Source organism: Lepidochelys kempii, chromosome 7, assembly GCF_965140285.1.
Source record: "Lepidochelys kempii isolate rLepKem1 chromosome 7, rLepKem1.hap1, whole genome shotgun sequence".
NCBI classification, from domain to species: Eukaryota; Metazoa; Chordata; order Testudines; family Cheloniidae; genus Lepidochelys; species Lepidochelys kempii.
This window is the reverse complement of record NC_136386.1, coordinates 93,941,692-93,965,253: the sequence shown is the minus strand read 5'-3', so window position 1 is coordinate 93,965,253 and position 23,562 is coordinate 93,941,692. Positions and strand designations below refer to the sequence as shown.

General features: G+C 42.3%; 1 protein-coding gene across 14 annotated transcripts in view; it reads left to right on the top strand.

Annotated features, from left to right (window-relative positions):
* Nucleotides 1-5,621: 5,621 nt before the first annotated feature.
* The window catches only part of EXOC6 (exocyst complex component 6), a 178,918-nt gene continuing 160,977 nt past the window's right edge, over nt 5,622-23,562 (top strand). For 6 of the 14 annotated variants that reach the window (XR_012160030.2, XM_073353873.2, XM_073353875.2 and 3 more), the window contains exon 1: nt 5,623-5,798. Coding sequence is in view for 13 of the 14 variants with exons in the window: in XM_073353873.2 (XP_073209974.1) it covers nt 5,677-5,798 (122 nt within the window). In the remaining variant the exon portion in view is untranslated. Of the gene's footprint in view, nt 5,799-9,119; nt 9,369-23,562 lie in introns of those variants that run through there. The other 8 variants (XM_073353881.2, XM_073353877.2, XM_073353874.2 and 5 more) reach the window with 4 other exon arrangements.

Genomic DNA, 23,562 nt, shown 5'->3' with positions numbered 1-23,562 from the left:
TCTAAACATGAAATGTTAATAAATGTATTGATCCAAAATTCCCAGCATAAAATAAAAAGTCTCTGCATAATGTTTGCGTCATACAATTTTTAGCTTCCTCCATGGTTCACTTTTTATTCTCAGAACTAGTTCCTTGAACTAATTCTAGTCTGACAAGCATTGTGGGTTGCATAAGTAGAAATAATAATTTCATGTATGACAAGCTATAGTACAATATCTTCTGCAATCCCTTATCATGATCACAGCAAGGTGCTGTTGGAAATAAAAGTTATGACTCATCTCCAACAAACTGTGGTGAATGATACACCCCTCTCACATTCCAGGGGACTCCTAGCCAATATGTAAAAGGTTATCTGTATAGTTTCCTACAGGTTTAATATTAAACTTATTAGTTTGTCCAAAATCTGTTAATCTCAAAAGCATTGGATTGCAGAGATCAAAGTGTTACAAATACATAACCAACACACCATATCATGGAGGTGTTTACCTTATAATTAAATCTTATTCTTTATACAATTTCAGGTTTTGTTTTTCAAAATGATATATTATCATTGCAAACCCCAATAACACATAGAACACTGACAACTATGAAAGATATGTGGCTAAAGTAGCTTGTCATTAACAATTAGCTATTGATTGGCCCCTCTGTTTAAAATCTTGTAATCACTCCCATTCACGTCAATAGAAGTTTTCTGTGCAAAATGACTGTACAAAGAAGCAAAAAACATTACTGAAAATGCCCCCGTCTTGGAGGTTGCTAGCTTGAGTTAGTACACTTGAGGTACTCCACTTGATCTAACCTGGCTTGAGTGAGACTGACCACACTGGAAAGGCTCACTCAAGCATCTTTGATTTACTGTGTGCACTTGCTTTCTAGGGATACATTCCACTATTCTTAGTGCTGCAGTATTCTGAGCTGCTCCTTCCAAATGTCCGTGGTGAATTTAATCTGTTCTGGTCATGTGGGCAGAAATGGTGTTGACCGGCTACTTATTACAGGACACAATTTCCACTCATGTTCATTGTTTTCCGCTGGAAAGCCATGGCTGCCACTCTGAATGCTTAGTGGGATCCCAGCCCAGCTCCTGGTCCCCCTGCCAGGCTTACAGGGGCAGAGGTGGCCTTTGTGAGGCCTGATTCTTTTTACTCCACCAGCTCCTGGTGCCCCTGCCTAATGTGGAGTGGCAGGGATGGCTGGTATGTTCTGTATAAATGTTCCTGCTCAGGAAGCTTTGACTGACTGTGCATTTATTGTGATAGTGATACTGAAATAAAATGGTGGTTGTAAAATATGCCCCCCTCACAGTGCAATCAAAACACTCACAAAAACAAAGGGATTAAACAAAGAAATATTTTATTCAAAGTTAATAATGCTGTCAGTGCAGCTGTTTTGAGCCTTTAACAGTGGAACAGTGAACCATGCTAGCAATCCTGCTGCTTTAAACAGTTAACATTGAAACAGTGCACAGCTGTAGCAGTCCTGCTGCCTACAGCATGTGTGATGTGCACAAGGGGCAAAGTGCCATGTCATATATATGGGAAGTGCACATGGTCAGGGTACCTGTCATCACTCCACCCTCCCTCCACAGGGTAAACCTGATGCTGGGCTAGCAAACCCCGCTACCTAAAGATTCCTAGCTGCAGCTCATTATATTGTGCAGGAGAGTTCATGACTCCAGGATGAGTCTGGATCTGAACTAGGACTGGGTTATTCTGGCACCTCCTGGCCATAATGCCTAGAGGGTATTCAAACCTGGCCATTTACTGCTGGCTCTCCTCATGCTGCTGTTGGCAGTCTTGCTCAGTCATGGGTGAAGTACTTGGCAACCCTGCACTCCTCCCTCTCCCGCATTTTCTCAGCTGCCTTTCAACCCTACTTCCCTCCACAGCAGTTGAAGCCCAGCTCTGTATTTCTGAGAGACTTGTGAAGTTCCATAGACTTCACACCAAAAAAGACTTTGCACTGGACACAGCTCCTGGGATAGTAGCATCTTTAAAAGTGTGGCTTTCCCTGTCTCTTTAAATACTGAAATGCTAGTGCCAGAGTGAAGGAAAACACACTGTTACATATACACCCCATAATTGCTTATACCTAAACCTGATCCTGCATTCGCAGGCATCTGTAATGTGTATGAATGCCTACTTTGTGTGCTTGCAGCCAGTGGTGCTGGAACTAGGCATGCTGCTGCACCCCCTAGCTTGAATTAGTAGTAACAAACACCAAAAATGTGGTTTCAATGGTTTCCATCATTAGCACCCCCACTATAAAAACTGTTCCAGCACCCTTGCATGCAGCAGTGTGCTTTACAGTAACGCTCAGTTGAAATATTTAATTTTTCCCCAGGTCTTGAAATCCAACTTGGACCGCACATGTATGCTGTGGAGTGGGGGTAGTGGATTCTGGGGGGAGGGTGCAGGAATGGCAATTGTCACATCCAGCAGGGAATATAGAGCATCACTATTGGATGCCAAGGGGTGGGGATGGAGGGATGCTAGGGTGTATGGAAATGGTGGTTCTGTGCCCAGTAGGGAAGCTACAACCAGCATTTGCCTGCCCTCCATCACGCAACATCATCCGGTTAGTTCTCTACAGATAGTGATGGGTCTTTTATGCCATTTCCCACTGAACCATTACAGTAATAGTGAATTGAGTCCTCACCTAGCTGAGGCAATGCTAGTTCCTCTTTTGCTTCCTTCCTGGCCCTTTCTTCCCCGACCTGTTTCCCCATCACCTCCCCAGAGTTGTGGGTGAGGGCAGAATGGCTGTGGCCCCCGTGATGAGTGTCAGCACTGAAGCCATTGTAGCTGATGACAGCTGTGGCTCGGAGTCATCCACAGGTGCCTGGTGCTTGGACTAAGGGTGCGGTGGGTGCTGGCTTGAAGTGGTTTCCATTATGTACAGGGTTTACATTTTGGGTTCAATGGCTCTCAGCACCCCCACTATAAAAATTGTTCCAGCACCCCTGCACAGTTGGTTACCCACAGACTTCCCCAGGGGCCCTTGAGCTGTCCAGGGTGTAATCATAAGTCCTGCTGGTATCACACCACAGCTGAACAGCTTGGTGTCAGCCTCAGACCAGCTAGCCACACTCTGAGAAGAAGGGTTTCCCCCCGACTCACCACCAGACTGAACCAAGTGGAATAGCAAAGCTAGAACAAATGCTACAGGTACACAGAGCTTCATATAAGGCAAGATCTGACTGCTGAAGTGGGGTGTGTATCCTGGGAGGAGCTAACTTCTGGTCAGAAGGCAAAGGTGCAACAAATAACCGCTGGTGGGAATTTTGCAAGAGGCATTGAGGGACTCTCAGCACTTGAGTGGATCATAAGTTGCGTTCCCACTACATTACTAGCTCAAGCTTCAACCCACTCCCCCCACTGGGCTAACTACCCATTCACCATTTCACTTGAGAGGCTAGAGCTTTTTGTGTGTAGATGTGAGTCAGGTTGGGGCAAAGCCTGAATTATACCTTGAGCTAACAATGAAGTGACGACAAGCCCTATAACTTTACCATCAAAATGTTTGTGATGATTAGATATTTTCCACTGGTTTATATGTACAGCTATGAACATTAACTCAAACCAGCTCAAAACAAAAGTAGGAGAAAAAGCTACAAAAATAATCAGAGCACCAACTCTGCTTGTTTCTCCATGCATACCCTAATATACAGTGGGCTAGAACTGGCAATGTACATAGTGCTCTCAATTCCCATTTCAGTCAATGGGATTGAATGGACACAATACTTTCTAGGATTGGGCCCCATAGCCTCGATGTCTTTTAAAAATAAACTTATGGTCCCGATTTTTGAGTAGTACCTTAGTCTGTAAATAGGCCCATTAATTTCATGTACTTAATACAGCCCAGATAGCTGTCTAACAAGCAAAAAGTTAATTTGTTCATTACATGGTAAGAATGTACCAAATCCAACAAATCCATTCATCAACAGTAGGTGCGCTTATCTTCCAAGGATGGCCAGTAACATAGCTGTGAGGATGGCTGCAGAGACCCTCATAAAAATTAACCACATTGATTTCTAGATACAGTCCTACAAGAGAAGTAGCTGGATCTAATGGAAGACAGAGTCCTGCGGTTTCAGTTATTACATCTTTTGACCTTGAATCAGAAAGGTAGTAAGTGGACAAAACCGGGAAATGTAGCTGTGACTCAGGCCACTAACTAATCATTTTAATAACTTTTGTAATTATTAAACTAACTTTTTAATGTCCTCAATTATTTTAAAAGTTAATACCTAATCTCCCTTCTGATAGTGCAAGATTAGAACTGTTAGTCAAGCCATCCTTTCATCTGCATTTGTGTGACATCCAGTGGCTGGATGGGTCAATCACAAGTGTGTATTATCTGTTAATGATACAAAAGATGAATCCCAAACACTAGCTGTTACACAATAGTGAGCACCTGAAATAATTATTACAGAGCAGTTAACTTTTATTTACAGAATAAAGACAACAAGTAAAGAAGAAGCTCGTGCAAGAGATAGTTGTCTGAAAACAGCACAGGATTTATAATAAAGAGATTCCTGCTAAATTTTTGGGATTTCTGCTGCACATAACAACTTTCCTAAAAGATCCTAGCAATCAGGGCTCAGTCGTGCTCTTATTGACGTAATGGTAACACATTCATTTCAGCAGGAGCAGGATTGGGATCTAAATCAAGTTTTTATTTAAGTCTCTGAGTGAGATACCAAAATAGATAAGCTATAAAAAGACTGCCCTTTCCACACAACACTGCTTGTCAGCATTAGGCTTCCAGTTGTTTGTTTCTCAACGAATTTGGCACTCTATTCTCAAGTTTGACAAAACTGGATGAGATTGAGATTCATTTGAGGAAGTTGTACCAGATATTTTCCTTGCTGTAGATTAATGGTCAGACAATGACTTGAAATCAGTGGTGCTCAGAGCAGAGTCAGGAGTCTACCCACTAGGTTCTCAAGGCAAGATTGGGGCCTGCATAATGAATTGGTGTGAATTTTGTTTATAGCACGAATGGACACCATCAACTTAAAAACCTCATTTCTATCTGAATAGTTTACCTGTTACTGTACAAATGACATATAAAATTACTAAACTGAAAGAGATTAAAGCATAAACATTTTCTTTGCTTTTTTAGTGTACATTTGCATTTCACAGCCCTTTTTCCTAACAGTTTTCTGTTTGTGTGAGTCTTTCACAAAGCAACAGGGAAAAGACAAACATTTGGAAAATAGGAAAATGTGATTTCAAATGCACAAAAATTGACCGAGGGACTCAAAGGTAGGTTTCCTGTCTGAAACTACTTGTAAATCGTGTTTTGAAGATAACTAAATTTCAGGTTTTTGGTGTCCCCTTTCATCTGAAATATTTATCATCAGTGAAATGTTTTAAATGTGTTAATGAACTATTCAATGCTTTTGATAACAAAGTTTCCCTAAAAATAATAAGTCCATCTTCAAGAAAAGACATTAATGAAGTGGGTACAGTGTAATCTGCACATTACTAGAGGAGACAGGAAAAGAGCAGCTGCGCAGCGTTCTTGGACACAAAGTCCTCAGGAATCACGAGGTCAGCCCAGGGTCTGATTTTTCACTGCTGGTTTTGCTGACTACAGATTCATTCTGGTAATGACAGTAAACAGAATAAAAGTCCTGTCCTGAAGTTAGAACTGTTTCACGCTCCGCAATGGCTAGAAAAAGCAAACTACACTTGCGGGAGCTTTATTCAGAAGAAAACAAAGATCAAATATATGACAATGTCTTTGCTGAGATTGAGTCATTTGAGCTGCCTCTTGGAACCAGTTTAAGGTAGGCATCAGTTATATCATATCATATTGTATAAAATGGATTTGTTTTATTCTTAGGCTGTTGTTTCCCTCACCCCCAGGTACTAGAGGCCTAATCCTGCACACACTGAAATCCATAAGAAAACTTCCTTTGAATTCAATGGGAGTAGGATTGGGCCCTAAAGGAACAAGCATAGACTAAAAGCCTATACTGAGCCCATTCTCAGCAGGACAAGGGGTGTCTTTACAGACTTACCACTAGTGCTCCATGAAGCAAGAAATTACTTTTATAAATGAAAACAAGAACCAATCACTGGTTTTCCATAATGGAATGCTTTTAATTTGTTTCAGAGGAACAGCCGTGTTAGTCTGTATTCGCAAAAAGAAAAGGAGGACTTGTGGCACCTTAGAGACTAACCAATTTATTTGAGCATGAGCTTTCGTGAGCTACAGCTCACTTCAGTGAGCTGTAGCTCACGAAAGCTCATGCTCAAATAAATTGGTTAGTCTCTAAGGTGCCACAAGTCCTCCTTTTCTTTTTAATTTGTTATCAGCCAATGCCATCAGCTACATGCTTGAAAAAATAGGTGAATGACTTTTAATTCACATATTTTAGACAGACACTACCCTTCTTTATTATCAAAGTGCATCTACATGCACTCAAGTTTTATTTAGTGAAATTCCTAAATGTCTTTGAAAAAATTAGAAATAATGCATTTACATTTTATTGCATTTTCATGGACATGAAGCTTATATATTAAAGATTGTATGTTTAGCTTTATTGTTGGTGTCTGCAGCAGAGTGTTAAAAATACCTTGTCTGGTACTGTGTATGTCCGTTTGCAGTAAGGATTAGACTAAAGAGAGAAACCATATATCTTCATTTAGAAATAAATTTAATTTTTCCTGAAACTTGCATCTGTCACCCTGTTCTGTAAATAACTTGAGTGATGGAAAAAAGGAATGTAGGAAGAATTTTACTATATAGCAATGATTTCTACAGGGAAATAATATAGGAAAAGTACCTAAAACCTGAAAATAGTTTCCCCCTCTGAGTTATCTCCCTCCTGTATCACTGCCCGAATTGTACTTTGTAGGAGCTTGTCCACACTTAGAAAAACTACCTGTTGCTGACTATGGCTGTCACCAATAGGTTCAGCTGAACCAAAGCTGAACATGATGTAGCTGCAAGTGTAGACAACATCCAAACCGTGTTCAGTACTGTTTCATTAACTGTGGCGTAGCGCTTGATGGTGGTTTAATTACAGTTACTGAAATGGTGCTGAACACAATTGTAGCTAATGCACATTCTGGGCTGGTTCAGTTACACACAGTGTTAATACCTGCTGTTAGCAAAGGTTAGCTTTTCTAGTCTAGGAAAAGCCAAAAACAAACAAGCCACTTTTAAGGACCAAATTTTCAAAAGCTGGCTTTCATTTGTGAAGAGATAACTTTGCACTGTAAAAAAGCCAGGTCTGGTCCACGGACCTTGGCAATTTTCCCCCCAAAACCCAGATGTACAATCAAAATAGAAATCAAGTGTAGCAGCTCCTACTTCTCTGCTAAAATAAGGACCATGATGTATCTGAGCCCAAAAGCAGTGGAAAAACACATATCTGGTACACAGATCCAACTGAATCTTGCAAATTTTTATCCCCAATCTGCCAAGTTCTCTAAACTAAACAGAGAAAAATGAAGCAGTTCCCAGTGAAAATAAATAAAAAATAATATCGCACCAAAGAAATCTAGAACTAGAAAACTGATCTGGCAGCCCAAAAAAAACCCCACCAAAAAGACCCCACCTGGATCTTAGTGGATCCCAGCTTGTAATATTTTTATCCCAAATACAAAATTTCTGCTAGCTAAAGAGAAAAATACTACTAGCTGCTCTAATTCCACTGCAACATGAAACGCTGTTGCATCCCTGGTCAAGAGCACCACAAAGACACATAGCCAGCATCTGGAGCTTGCTGGATCCTATCATTTTTGGTTGAGACTTCCAACTTGTACTGTCAAAATAGACAACACATGTTTTTATTTCTGCTTGAACACAAAAATCCAAGTTCCAATAAATTCTGCTGCAAAAGCAACACAAAAACACATATCTGGCACCTAGGTCTTGTTGGATCTAGCAAATTTTGGCTGCAGGTCTCTAAGTCTACTCGACACTAGCATATAGCTCTGGATCCAAAAGGTCTAGCTCATTCTTTCACCCATCTCCAAAGTTATCATGGCCTCTCTGAAACACAAGTAAACTGGATACAGATTTATTTGATTTAAAAAAGATAGCTACACTTGCTGTCTGTTTAGAATGTAAAAAGGCCTGGGGATCTAGATGAAAAATGGACCTTCCTGGATTCTGGTCCATATTTTGATTTTTTTAAGTGCTCCTGTTCTAGAGTGTAATAGGGGACCAGATTTTTAAAAGGGCCTTGGAGGAGCTATAAGTGATCTCTTTATATTGTAGAATTTAGAGATGAATAGCAAAACAAACAGACAAACAAAAACAACAACAAAACCCAATACCAAACTGTTGGATTGGGCAATACCTGGGTGTTTGAAGCACCTATGCACAAGGATGCATCAGGGTCCAGAATTTTTGGTGCAGTAGGAGTGGCCCTGGAATTTATGAGCAGGGGATAGGGTGACCAGACAGGAAATGTGAAAAATCGGGATGGGGGTGGAGGGTAATAGGAGCCTATATAAGAAAAAGACCCAAATATCGGGACTGTCCCTATAAAATCGGGACATCTGGGTCACCCTAGCAGGGGATGTAACAGATTTAGCAGAATCCACATGCTTGGAGGGTGTTTTTGTAGCGTATGTGTGCTGGGATGTGTGAAGGTCCAAAATTGTTGGTGAAGTAAGAGCCGTTAGACTGGTTCTCAGTGTGGGCGTTAGAATTTGGAGCTGTGGGCCAAGATTTGGATAGGTGCCGGTGCCAGGGCCCTAGTTTTTCACGAACTCATCATAGTCCAACATGTGCCAAGACTGAATGTTATACGATCATTTACTATTATTATCTGGCGTGGGCGGGAAGAGTGGCTAGACTTGTTTTCTAGCTTGCAGCCGCATTTGGGAGCGGAGAGCCACACAGATCAGCAGAGCCCTCTTTGTGCGATCTAACCAGACACTCTCTTTATCTTTTCCCTCCGCACTCTTAACCCTGGACTCCTCTCTCCAGTCTTCCCTTGCCCAATCCTCCCGACTCCCAGCAGCCCCGGTTCCTTCTCGCTGAATCCCTGCTCCCCCCTCCAGTCGCTGCCTTCTCAGCAACCCCGGCCCCGCTCTCTCCCCTCACCGCCCTCTCAGCTCCGAGTGCGCACGTCTCCCTGCCCCCCGGTACCCCAGCAGCCCGCTGGGCAGCGGGTGGGCTTGGCGCTAGCGGCGGCAGCTCTCGGGGTGTGCGCGTGGAGCGCGGGAGCCCGGTCCCCGGCCGGCAGCGGCTGCAGCGCCGCCTCCCCAGCGCGTCCCGCAGCGGCGCCGCTGCCTGGTTCCCTCCCACCCAAGATGGCGGAGAGCCTCCCCGAGCATGAGCGGATCCTGCAGGAGATCGAGAGCACGGACACGGCCTGCGTGGGGCCCACCCTGCGGTGAGGGGCAGGCACCAGGGCCGGGGGGCGGGGGCGGGTCTGCAGACGGCGAGGGGCTTCCCGCCCGGCGAGACCCAGGGGCTGGGCCGGGCCCTCGCACTGACAGCTCCGCCCCAGGGACACCGAGCCTCCGGCGAATGCTGTGCGGGGCGCAGCCCTTTGGGGGTTCGCCCCCGCTGAGCCTCGGGGCCCCCTCGGGGCAAGCCGCCCCTCTGTTCACAAAGCCCCTTCCCCCCCCCTCCAGCTCCCGGCGGGGCCCTGCTCGCAGCGCTGCACCCCGGCCACTGGGAACCGCCTCCGGCCTTGGAGGGAAGGGGCGCGCCCCGGCGTGGAGCATACCCCGCTGCCCCGAGTTTTCGGGGCCTGGCCGGAGCCGCGGGAGCTGTCAGGGGGAAGGCGCTGGCGGAGGCTGGTAGCGCACGGGGACCCCAGCACGTTCAGGACTCGCTGGACCAGCTGGTTATTGTACCAGCGCGGGGCAGGCACCCCTGGAGGGCCTGGGCACTGGCCCCCTCGTAGACACACGGCAGGTCCGTGAGAGGGGACTAGCTTGTCACTTCCCACCCCACTCCTGGCCGGGACAGCGTTGGTTCTGGTGCAGAAAGCGGTCCCGATCTGTCTAAAGTTAACGTGGTCTGCATGGGAGGAAGGGCACCAAACGAGGCTTCAGTTGTTGGTGTGTTTGTATTTGGGAGCTGTCAAAGGCGGTGGGTGTGGCTGGCTGCTGGTTTCCTCATTGGCTTTGGGATTCGGGATGCTCCCTTTTGAAGTGGTGTCAGCTTCCCCATCCCATTTCCGATCTCAGCTTTTCTTATTATCTTTGAGTCTGTGGTTGACAAGTGGTCACAGGGTAAAATCCTAAACATTCTGTAAAAAGAAAAGGAGTACTTGTGGCACCTTAGAGACTAACCAGTTCATTTGAGCATAAGCTCATCTCTGCATCCGATGAAGTGAGCTGTAGCTCAGGAAAGCTTATGCTCAAATAAATTGGTTAGTCTCTAAGGTGCCACAGGTACTCCTTTTCTTTTTGCGAATACAGAATAACACAGCTGCTACTCTTAAACATGCTGTGAAACCTTATCCTGGGTGCTTGATGTAGTAAGGAGCAGCAATACTCCACTCCACATTTAAGATTGAAGTTAGTTTTCCCACTATGAAACTAGTTGTTAATCTCCTCTAATTTCACCCAAGTGAAACTGATTCCCCTGAAATGTTGCCATGTCTCATACTTTGGTAGATTTTTTTCTGGTGGTTTGATAACATTCAGAAAATTTTTGACTCACCATAACTGCAAAATTATTTTTTCAGCTGTCATAGCTCTCAAATGGTTCTGCCTGCAAACTTCAAATAGGTCTTGTTTTCTTGGCCTTGTTGAGGAGAAATATCTTTAGTACTTTTGTGGAGGGGGAACAGTCTAGGCCAATGCTACTCAAAGTGGTGATCCGCGGACTGGTGCTGGTCCGTGAGCCATTGGCTGCCGGTCTGCGCGCACATTGGGAAAAAAAATTGCCGGTCCCCCACATCAGATAGCTTGAGAAGCACTGGTCTAGGCTTTGTTGCAACTGCTGGTCTAACGGGGTAGTAGAAAGGGTGTCACACAGTCGCAGGTATTCAGGATATGGAGAGATTGTGCGGGACCAGGAGGGACATGGCCTGCCTGGAGCTTTACTTCCTGATCTCTGAATGAGGGAATCCAAGATTGCTGGGAGGAAAGGGAGCCTGGAATGGGACAGGAGACTTGTCAAAGCATAATAATAATAATAATACCTAACTCTTATATAGCACTTTTCATCAGTAGGTCTGACAGTACTTTACAAAGGAGGTAAGTTTTACAGAGGGAGAAATATTTCAAAGGCATTCAGCCAACACACAAAGGTATTACACTCCCTTTGCAAAAATGGACACCTTTTAAAAACAAAACTACATTTAAAGTTCTGGAAATGAATAGTTAAGGGATTCAGCTGGTTCCCAACTGCTGTTTTATAATGCATCATTCATTATTATCTGCACAACTTACACTGGACCAACCTTACCCCTCTCCCACCAAATGATTTGGCCTCGATTTCAAACCAGATAGACAATTGGTAATATTTAGGTATTAGAATTTTTTCTTGAATTTAAATAAATTATTAAATAGCCTCAGTTCTACCTCAGGCCCATGGTTGTCAGAGTCTAGAGACAGCGGCATTCCTCTCCTTTGAATTTAGAGGCAGAGGCATTCCTCTCATGGATTAGTAACTGATTGAAAGACAGGAAACAAAGGGTAGGAATAAATGGTCAGTTTTCACAGTGGAGAGAGGTGAACAGTGCAGTACCCCAAGGATCTCTACTGGGACCTGTGTTGTTCAGCATTATTCATTAATAATCTGGAAAAAGAGGATTAACAGTGAAGTAGTAAAGTTTGCATATGACAGAAAGCTGTTCAAGATAGTTAAGTCCAAAGCAGACTGCAAGGATTTACAGAGGGATCTCACAAAACTGGGTGACTGGGTGACAAAATGGCAGACAAAATTCAGCATTGATAAGTGCAAACTAAGGCACACTGGAAAAAATAAACTCAACTATAAATATGCAATGGTGTGTTCTAAATTAGCTGTTACCACTCAGGAAAGATCTTTGAGTCACCATGGATACTTCTTTGAAAACTTCTGCTCAGTGCTTAGCAGCAGTTAAAAAGGCTAACAGTATGTTAGGAACTATTAGGAAAAGGATAGAAAATAGGACAGAAAATATTATAACAACACTATATAAATCCATGGTGCACCTACTCCTTAAATAGTGTGTCCAGTTCTGGTTGTCCCGTCTCAAAAAGAATATAGTGGAACTGGGAAAGGTTCAGAGAAGGCAACAAAGAGATCAGAGGTATTAAATGACTTCTGTGCAAGGAGAGACTAAAAAGATTAGGGCTGTTCATCTTAGAAAAGAGACAACTAAAAGGGGGTATGATAGAAATCTATAAAATCATGAATTGTGTGGAAAAAATCAATAGAGAAGTGTTATTTACCCTTTCACACAATACAAAAAACAGAGCTCACTCAATGAAATTAATAGGCAGCAGATTTGATAAAAACAAGAGGAAGTACTTCTTCACACAACTAAACTATGGAGCCCATTTCCATGGGATGTTGTGATGGCCAAAAATATAACTGGGTTCAAAAAAGAACTGGGTAAGTTCATGGAGGATAGTTCCATCAACAGCTATTAGCCAAGATGGCCAAGGATGCAGCCCTATATTCGGGGCGATCCAAAACCTCTAAATACCAGAAGCAAGGTGTGAAAGCCAGAGATGGATCTCACCATAATTGCCTTGTTCTGTTCACTCCTCCTTAAAATTGTGGTATGGACCGCTGTTGGAGACAACATACTGGGCAAGATCCACCATGGCGTGACCCAGTATGGCTGTTCTTATGTTCTCTTTTATTTAATCAAGAACAAAGCTAAATGTAAAATCAAGTGATAGACAATAAAAATAAGAGAATACAAATGAGAACAGCTCTGTCTCCATAGCCCAAAACAGAACAAGCTGAACATAGAACAATGCCTTTAGACAATCATATCAGTAACAATATTTCATTTTAATTTTCCTGCAACAATGAGTCCACAGGCCAGATATTAGGGCAACCGCATTTTGTCATTGGATAACCACATCTGACATCTTATCTGCTCATAGATGTGATCAGAAAAAAAAAATCCCCAGCCTGATTGTTTGTATACCATCCAATGCTATCATCCCAAGTCTAGTGACAGACAACTCCAATGCCGATGCTGCTGCTCACTAGACATTCTGTTAAGGCTACAGATATGTGTAGCTAGCTAATGTGTATAAGTAATAAACCTTACATTGAAGGAATTTTAAATCTTCATAATCTGTGAGCATCCGACTCTCATTCTAAAGGCATTTTTAAACAGGTTATATACTTTCCTTTGAGCAAGCCTCTTGAAAGGGCACAGGAATATCTGTGTCTGTTAAGATATTATCACTTGGAGCCCAAGCCTGCAATCTTTTTTCAGGCAAAATCCCCATTGACTACAATAGGCATTCTGACTCCATAAAATCAGGTCCTCACGCTCCATGTCTGCTCTCTACTGCTGGATAGAATATCTATTCTTTGAAACCTCAATTGCTGAATGAAGGAGACAGGATTCCCTGCCAGTGCCACTGCTACTCCTGCTTCTTATATCTTGTATGTTAATGATGTTTTACTGATGTGGGTGCGACTTGTTCCCTCAGTGGATATCAGTTTTCTTACAGAACATACGTATTGCTAAAAGGTCCTTAGCTATGTGTCTCTAGTCCTATTATTTCTGGAATGTCACCCATTTTGATTTTTAAGGTATACAGCAGTGCTATGCTCTATTTCCAAAGATTTGTTCAAGAAATGGCAAGAAAAACTGGTATTGTGCACATTTGATTCTCCCTTATAGCAGGACAGCTTTGATCTGTTTTACTAGTGCAAAGAAGCCTTCAAGTCTGCTTAGTGAGTCTTAGGAGGATCACCACAGTGTAGTGGGATCCTCAAATAGCATAGAACCTGTCTAATGGCTCCTACACCATCTCTGCTCCTCAGAGTCAGTGCAAGTAATATGATTAGAAGGAAGGGGGCATGGCAGTGGTGTCCCTGCATCTAGTGATCTCCAGCTGCTGTAATAACCTCTTTGGGTTTTTGGCACAAATTGGAGCAGCCTAGAAGCTACCAGAATATACTTTAACTTGCACAAAGGAACCAAATTGGTGCAGAGTGGTCTCAAGATCAAGGGATCAAAGGTTGCTTAAACCATCTTTGCATTGTCTTTCCTAACTTGTAATGAATGCTTCTTAGCTGCAGCTGAGGATCAGCAACCACAGTGTGCATGTCATATTCACTGAACAGCCAATTCTACTCTACAGAACACTATCCAAACCCTATAGATTTGACAAAGTACATAGCATCTCCTTGTCAAAACATCATAATCTCTATAGAATGTTCATGACCAGTCCCTCTTTCATGTCATGTTATGAAACTGAAAGTACAGTGTGTTGACAAAAGGCAGGACAATTTATGGACTTCAGTAAGATAATTTTCAAATACAGTAATATTGTAGAATTCATGTGTACCTCAGATTAAGAAGAAATCCTTCCACAGTGACAGTTGTACATTCATCTGTATTAAACTATTGCCTCTTCGAATCAGGGACTGGCTGCTCCCTTCCTTACAATAGCCCGTATTAGGAAGGCTCTGAGATTGGAGAGGGGAAGAAAAGAAGCTTTGTCTTCCTTCTTCTAAGAGACAGAGACTGCAGATTTCAGAGAGCAGTTAGCAAGAGGCTGATACCAAAGATCCTAGCCCAAAGAGGGTCCAAGGATAGCACTGTGGAAAGGACTCAGAACCCTCCATTTCCCCAGGGTAGCTTGGGGAGTAGGACTACACTTCTCACCAGGACACTGTCCCAAACCTCACTGGAATTGCTATCCTCATTTTTTGTATTGACTACTAAGTTTTGTCTTCTGATTAGTTCGTATGGTAATTTTTTCAAGTGCTGCATATAATGGATTGTGGAATATAGCACACACAGTGTGCCTTAAAAACACCCCTAACGTGGGCTACATCAGCCTCTAACTTGGTCCTTTCACTATTTTCCAAATGGGTGACAGCCAAATTACAATTTTTGATCACTGCCTTCAGAACTCTGACCTGACTAGCAATCCGGGAACTTGTTGGATGCTTCTGAAATATCTCATTGTAACTTCAGAGGCATCAGCAACAGCTCGGAGTTGTTGCCATGCTTTGGGACTTAAATAGTAAAATCTGAAAATGTCTTTCAAAACACATTCAGACTTTTAAGGAAATAGGGATAAACTTTTTATAGATCCAGAATACCAAGCTCAGTTTATGGTTGATGCAGTGCACAACATCACTGAGGAATATCTAATCTAAACTTGGCCTGCACATCTTTGAACAACTCATTCACTGTTGCATCATCTACATTTAGACAAACTAGTTTTGATTTGAACTCTTCTTTGCTATTTTATTCCTAATGCTGATTTTATTTCCTATATGATACCATCCCACGTTAAGGGTCTTCTATGACCAAAGAGAATACACAGTTTCCCATCCTGCACAAATCTGATGTGTTCTGACACTTGCCTAGCTACAGACCTGTCAGTGAATGCACTAACCAGCAAAGTAGTAAGTGTAGCTTTCTATATGTGTTTCTCAGACAGTTCTTTAAGAGACTTTGCAGTTACCCCTATACTTTCACTGCATAAATATCAATGTAATTTGGTCCAAGATAAGGCTATTTTTGACCTGTAAATTAGAGTATTTCACAATCTCTAAAACAGAAATCATGTCCAGTGACTGTAAGTGCTGCTAAAAAAGGTCGCAAACAGTTGAATCTCTTCACATTACATTTTGTGGAACAGTACACTAATAAGAAAACACATTTTCTTCTTCCATGCTTTTCACATGAGCAGCAGAGCATTCTGTATAAATAGGTTTCAGAGTAACAGCCGTGTTAGTCTGTATTTGCAAAAAGAAAAGGAGTACTTGTGGCACCTTAGAGACTAACCAGTTTATTTGAGCATAAGCTTTCGTGAGCTGTAGCTGTAGCTCACGAAAGCTTATGCTCAAATAAATTGGTTAGTCTCTAAGGTGCCACAAGTACTTCTTTTCTTTTTGTGTAAATAGGGACTCACTTCTGAAGGACTTATACCCATCTGTAGAAAGGCTGTTCATTTTTTACAAAAAAATTTGTGATTTCTGCAAACAACAGAATATTTCATCTCCGTGACACAAACCCCATGGACATTTAGGTTTTCATGGATTCTGGGAGGTGCTTTATGTCACATTATTTCCCGTAGTCCTTCCTTGAGAGGAAGCATGGTCTAGTGGATAGAGCACTGGATTGGGAGTTAGGAGACCTGGATTCTAGCCTTGGTTCTGCCATCGATGTGCTGTATGAACTCAGGCAAGTCACTTAACCTCTCTGTACCTCTGTTTTTCTCCTCCTGCCCTTTGTCTGTCTTGGCTATTTAGAGTACACTCTTATTGGGCAGGGACCCTATATCTTTGTATAGAGCAGAGCACAATGGGCCCCAGTCTTGGTTGGAATCTCTAACCATTGCTATAATATAAATAAATATCAGCATTCTCTTCTTTTCCATGTGCTTTATGCTTACTTGGTCCAGGGCATTCAGCATCACCACCAACTGATTAACCCCCACCCCGGTCTAAAAAAGAAACCTTACCACAGCAACAATGTAGTGGTGTGACATATCCCATGTTTCTGAAACTTTTTAAAATCAACCATGTCCATGCATGTTCACAGTTCTTGTACAGATGTGTTTAAAATAGCATAAAGGATTTATTTGCAAATGGAACTGCGTGGTGGCAGTAGAAGCTAAGTTTGTAATTGCAAGGCTGTAACATAGTATTAGAGGGCTAACTCCTTCCAAAAATCAAATCAAACTGCTGCAGCATGTAATCAAATTATATTGCATTGTAATACGCCGGTTCTGGCTCAGTAGCTTGCCTTTATGGATACTACCTGACTATATCTGAAAAACCTAACCCTAATTCTTGTCACTGCAGACCTCAGATAAGAGTGCTTGACAACACATTTACACTGAGGCTCTGCTCATGCATTTCTCTTTGGTCTTGCTTCCTTCTCCCAAGGAGTTATTTTTGTGGCTGGCATCAATTATGTCCTGGCCAAGAAGGAGTTAATAGTCTATCTTGGAGGCAGCTAATAGTCTATCTTGAAATCTTTGCTGCACCTCAACCTTTGCCAGTAAAATAAAGTCTGGAGGAAACGAAGATACTCCAGCTGAGGGAATAATGAGGAAGCAAATAAGTTTTAGAATTCAGCTGCCCTGATGGAGGCATCTGGAATTTGAGGTGGAGGACTAAGGAGGTAGGTTGAATTGCTCTAAGAACCTGCAGAGAAGGCTGTGACTTATTTATTGCTCATTCATTTGTCAAAATAAAGGCAAACTTCAAGAAGGGCGTTGAGTTTCAACACTACACAGGACATTTGGGTTGTATTTTAGGACAGGTGGGAAAGTTATCTGCTCACTGATTGCAAATATTGGAGTCCTCACTGACAACAGAGATATCTAAATGCATGTGTTCTAGTAACTAGATATAATGTCATATGAGACATTTCAACCTTATAAGGAGAACCCTGTGTTTTTAAATGAAGTGTTTTATAGATAAATATTTTAAAAAACGAATCTATTGGAGACCTGTGGAAACTTCAGCATTGTTATGGCAATAGATGGCTATGAGCTTACATCATGGGATGCAAACTTTCCTATGAATAGATTGACTGTGAGGAAGAGAGTGTATTTGTAGCTGTGTTGGTCTCAGGGTATTAGAGAGACAGGGTGGGTGAAGTAATATTTTTTATTGGACCAACTTCTGTTTGGGAGAGAGCCAAGCTTTCAAGTCACGCAGAGCTCTTCTTCTCTGGGAAAGGTAATCCTAGCATCACAGCAAAATGCAAGGTGGAGCAGATTGTTTAGCATAAGTAGTTAGCATATATTGTAAGGGACCATTCAGGTTACCACCTCTGCAGTCATAAGACAAAAAGATGGGAATAGTGGGTAGCAGATTGTTGTAATTAAGCCATAAACCCAGTGTCTCTGATCAGTCCATGGTTGTTGTTGTCTAGCAGAGTGAGGAATTTAAGCTCCTAGGTTTATTTTTTGAAAGTGTTGTGCAGGTTTCTTTTGAGGATGAGGACTGGTAGGTCAGATATAGAGTGATCGCTTTATGAAAAGCGTTCAGCCATAGGTGATAGGGTGTTTTTGTTTTTTATCATTTTTCTGTGTGAGTTCATTTGAGAGAGTAATGATTGTCTGGTTTTACCCACATAGTTGTTATTGGGGGAATTTAGTGCACTGAATGAGGTATACCGCATGTTGTGATAGGTATGCGTAGGATCCATGGCTCTTGAAAGCTGTGTAATGGGGGTGTTGATCATTCTAGCCGTGGAAATATGTCTGGAGGTTTTGCATCTATTGTTCTGGCAGGGTCTGGTGCTGCTTTGAGTTGTTGTGTCCTGGTCTTTGGGAGCTTTCTTCTGATTATGAGCTTGGTGAGGTCGGGGGATTGTTTGAAGGCCAGAAGTGGGGCTTCTGGAAAGATTTCTTTCAGGTTGGGGTCCCTATCGAGCATGCGTTATAGTTGCTTGATGATACCCCATATGGGTTCCAGTGTGGAGCACCAGGTAACAACCAGGGATGTGTGGTTGGAGGGGGTTTATTTTTGTATTGAAGCAGGTTCTCTCTGCTTCAATCCATGATACAATCTACTTCTCTGGTGGAAAGAAAAGGAGGACTTGTGGCACCTTAGAGACTAACCAATTTATTTGAGCATAAGCTTTCGTGAGCTACAGCTCACTTCATCAGATGCATTCAGTGGAAAATACAGTGGGGATTATCTCCCCACTGTATTTTCCACTGAATGCATCCGATGAAGTGAGCTGTAGCTCACGAAAGCTTATGCTCAAATAAATTGGTTAGTCTCTAAGGTGCCACAAGTCCTCCTTTTCTTTTTGCGGATACAGACTAACACGGCTGCTACTCTGAAACCTGTCATTATTCAATTCTCTGGTGGAGTGTCCTTTTCGGTGAAAGTTGTTTTAAGTGTGTTAAGGTGCATATCCTGGACTTTATCCTCAGAGCATATTTTGTGGTATCTGAGTACCTGGATGTAGGTGCGGTTGGGGTGGTTATAGGGTCTATGAAAGTAGGTTTGATGATCTGTGTGTTTCTTATATATGGTTTTCTGTAGGGTTCCATTGTTGAAAAGCTGATCGTGGTTTCCAGGAAGTTGATGCTAGTGTGAGAGTGTTCCAGAGAGAGTATAATGGATAGGTGGTATTGTGGTGAAAATCTATGAAGGAGTTTAAACTGTCTGTCCAAAGGATGAAAATATCATGAATGTATTTCAGGTATATCATTGGTATTGTGTTGCATCACTACTGTGTGTGTAACTAAAAATATATGGATTAACCCTTTAAAGCTACCTAGAAGTGCAAACTTTTATTTATATACAAATCCAGTACTCCTGATATTGAATGTGGTTTGGGTTGTAGTCTGTGGAACTAACTGGTGAATATGTTGCCTTACGCACTTTGCTTCCTAGTATCTATGATTACAGGATCTTCCCTGCTACCTCCATTTTGTGAACATATGTATTCCAAACAAAGGGGAAACTTTGTTCTTGTTTACATGCATGTAGCTACTGCTGAAATTAGGGGGAGTTCCACAGGAGCAGCATTTTTTCTAGTGTCTTTTATTGTGCATCAGTACAGCAGGAAATTAAAAAAGTAGTGCCGTGCTTGTTTTTCAATCTCTCATTTCATACATCACTAAGTAGCACAAAAGCTTAGCAGGAAGAGACATCTCCTTGGTCAGCAATGTAAAAACAGGAAGGAGGAAGTCTATTGCAAATCTGGGTTTACTGATTATCAGTTCATGTTTCGCTACAGAGGATGTCCATTAACAGCCATCAGCGTGATACATTGCTTATCCAGAGTGAACAATGTCTGCTGTAGTGTCACTACTACAGAATATTGACCCTGGTTATAGGAAGTAATGTTAACTAACAAACCGTACTCAGCCCTTTCCTGCTCATAGAAACAGGATACTATTAGTGAGAACAATTCACAGAAATTGTACATACAGGAAAACAAGGCAAGTAAAGCATAACGGCTAAGCTAAAATTAATAAAATCGTTTTTGTGATTTGGCCTTAGCTTGAGTTCTGCATTGTTCTGGCGTATAATGTGATCTTTTAAATAGAATAGTGACATGTATTTATAAATAAGGATGGCAGAATTGGGCCCTTAGGTAGTGTGTGGCAGTAGAAAGTCTGATTAGGTATTAAGAAATGTGCTTATTAGAATAACTTTTGTTGAATTACAGGAAACAGGTGGTCATTATTTTATAAAGCATTTTAAGGGTGTATGCAGCAAACTACATAAAATTACTCCATGGAAAAAAATAACACAAAGTTTGCAGTTTCTGTAAACACAGAATATCTTTGTATATTATAGGACAAAGGAAATTGCAGTTTTTCCTGTGAAATTGGCGTTTACATTTAATGTGTGATATAGTATCACATTAGTGACACTACAGTTGTGTTTGAGATGGCATTTCCGTTCTGAGGCCCTAATCCTGCATTGTAATTGCAGTGGGGCTCTGTTAGGGCAGAGTACTGTGCCTGCACTGAGCCCCGCTGAAATCACAGTACAAGATTGGGGTCTAAATGGCTTTATTTTATAGCTTACTCAAAGTAAAACTTCAGCTTTTTCTCAAATGAGAAACTGTGTATATGTGTCTGTAGTTTATACAAATCCATTTGGCCTTTTTTTGCGATGTGCATACAGGGCCATCCTTAGGATTTATGGGGCCCTACACAGTATTATTAAACTGGTGCCCCTATGCCCAAGTTGGGACACAGCCACTACCTCCCATGGACCTCCAGAAGAACCCCGCCCTAATGCTGACACACACTGAGCTTCGTATGCAGCAGGCAATGCGGCAGCCCTGGCTTTCAGCCGATGCCAGGGAGGGGGGAGGCACTAAAGGATACCAAGCCGCCCAGCCCGCCTCACGGTGGCTGAGAGTCACAGTTTCCCGCAGAGACACTCGTACCCTCTCCCTCACGCAGAATGCGCCATGCTGGCGCCTTCAGCTCTGTGAATAAGGCCCCTGCCTAAGGACAATGCAGGGTGTGCGGGCTGTGTGGGAGCTGACCTGCTCTTATTTGTTCTTCCAGTGGTGCCCCAAATTTTCAGATGCCCTACACAGCTGTGTATGCTGCGTATGCCTAAGGATGGCCCTGTGTGCGTATAGAGGTGTAGAGAGTCATGAAGAGCCTCTGTAGCTTTCATGCAAAATTGCTTCACACGAGAAGTTACTGACATGAGAAAATACCATATTGGACATGCACAGTGTGTTAAATAAGTGTTTTCTTTTTAAAATTTCACTTTGAAAATGACTGTCAAAATGTCACTGTGGAGTTCCTTGTTTGTCTGTGACTTCTATGTCAAAACGGATCAGTTTGAGTTTTTAAAAAGTGTTTTTTCCTAACTTTCAGCGCTGGAACTCTGTTTGAGGAGTTGCAAGCAGTTTGGAGGACAGAATTAGAATTCAAAATGATCTTGACAAATGAGTGAATTGGTATAAATTCAACAATATGAAATTCAATAACATGCAAAGTATAGGGTTGCCAACTCTGACTGCAGCTATTCCAGGAGATTTTTTTCCCCCCAACATGACATAATGTCATTTTCTTAACATATCTTGTTAAAATTGCCTGGATTACTTTGAGTAGTCACTGGGAGATTGATGCTGATTCTAGGAGACTCCAGGCCAAATCTGGAGGGTTGCCAACCCTAGCAAAATACTTCACTTAGGAAGGAAAAATCAAATGCACAGCTACAAAATGGGGAATAACCGGCTACGCAGTAGTACTGCTGAGAAGGATGTGGGGTTCTAGTGGATCGCAAATATAAGTCTACAATGTGGTGCAGTTGAAAAAAAGGCTAATACTATTCTAGTGTGTATTAACAGGAATGTTGTGTGTAAGACATGGGAGGTAATTGTCCCTCTCGGCACTGAGAAGGCCTCAGCTGTAGTACTGTGTCCAGTTCTGGGCACCACCCTTTGGAAAGATGTGGACACATTGGAGAGACTCCAGAAGAGAGCAACAAAAATGTTAAAAGGTTTGAAACCCTGACATTTGGGGAAAGGTTAAAAAAACTGGGCACTGTTTTGTCTTGAGAAAAGAAGACTGGGGGGACCTGATAAGTCTTCACATATGTAAGGGCTGTTATAAAGAAGACTGTGATCACTTGATTTCCATGTAGGACAAAAAGTAATATATTCAGTCTGCAGCAAGGGAGATTTAGGTTAGATATTTGGAGAAACTTCCTAACTGTAGGGATAGTTAATCACTGGTATAGGCTTTCAAGGGTGGTTGTAGAATCCCCATCACTGGAGGCTTTTAAAAACAGGTTGGACAAACGCTTGTCGGGCATGGTCTAGGTTTAATTGGTCCTGCCACAGTGCAGGGGGCTGGAGTCTTGGACATGATGACTTCTTAAGGTGCCTTCCAGCCCTACATGTCTATGATTCTGTGAAAGTCACGTCATACATCCCCTACAGTAATAAAAGTTCTACAGTCCAACTTATCCTTTCTGTTACATATGCACAATCCCATCATCTTCATAGTGTTCAGATGTGTGTGATCCCCATTATCTTCACTATGTTTACGTAGATGTAACTGATTGGCACTAAGTAAATGATTGTCAGTGCACTAGAAGGAATATGTGTATGCACGTTTTTGAGTTGCTTCATAGATCTGGTGTAATCAGGAAACGAAAGTCCTCTAAGGCAATGCAACTAGCGGGTTTGAAATTTTCAGCCCCTCCAGGGGACGGAGGGAAAGGTGGTGGAAGGTAGGGCATTACTAATGGAAAGGTACTACCCTGTCAGCTCCCCTTGCTGCTCTGCAAAAGTTGTAACTGACCCCACTGATAGTTCATAGATTCTAAGTCATTGTGACCATCTAGTTTGACCTCCTAAATCACACAGGAAATAGAACTTCCCCAAAATAATTTCTAGGACAGATCTTTTACAAAGACATCTAATCCTTATTTAAAAATTGTCAGTGATGGAATATCCACCGTGACCCTTTGTAAATTGTTCCAATGATTAATTACTCTCACCATTCAGAACTTATGCCATATTTCCAGTCTTAATTTGTCTACCTTCCACTTCCAGCCATCGTGTTATACCTTTCTCTGCTAGACTGAATAGCCCATTATTAAATATTTGATTCCCATATAGGTACTTACTGACTATAATCAAATCACCCCTTAACCTTCTCTTTGTTAAGATAAATAGATCAAGCTCCGTGAGTCTATTGCTATAAGATATGTTTTCAACATAAGAATGGCCATACTGAGTCAGACCAAAGGTCCATCTAACTCAGTATCCTGTCTTCCAACAGTGGCCAATGCCAAGTGCCCCAGAGGAAATGAACAGAACAGGTAATCATCAAGTGATTCATCCCCTGTCGCCTATTCCCAGCTTCTGGCAAACAGAAGCTAGGGACACCATCGCTATCCATCCTGGCTAATAGCTATTGATCGACCTATCTTCCATGAACTTATCTATTCTTTTTTGAACCCTGTTATAG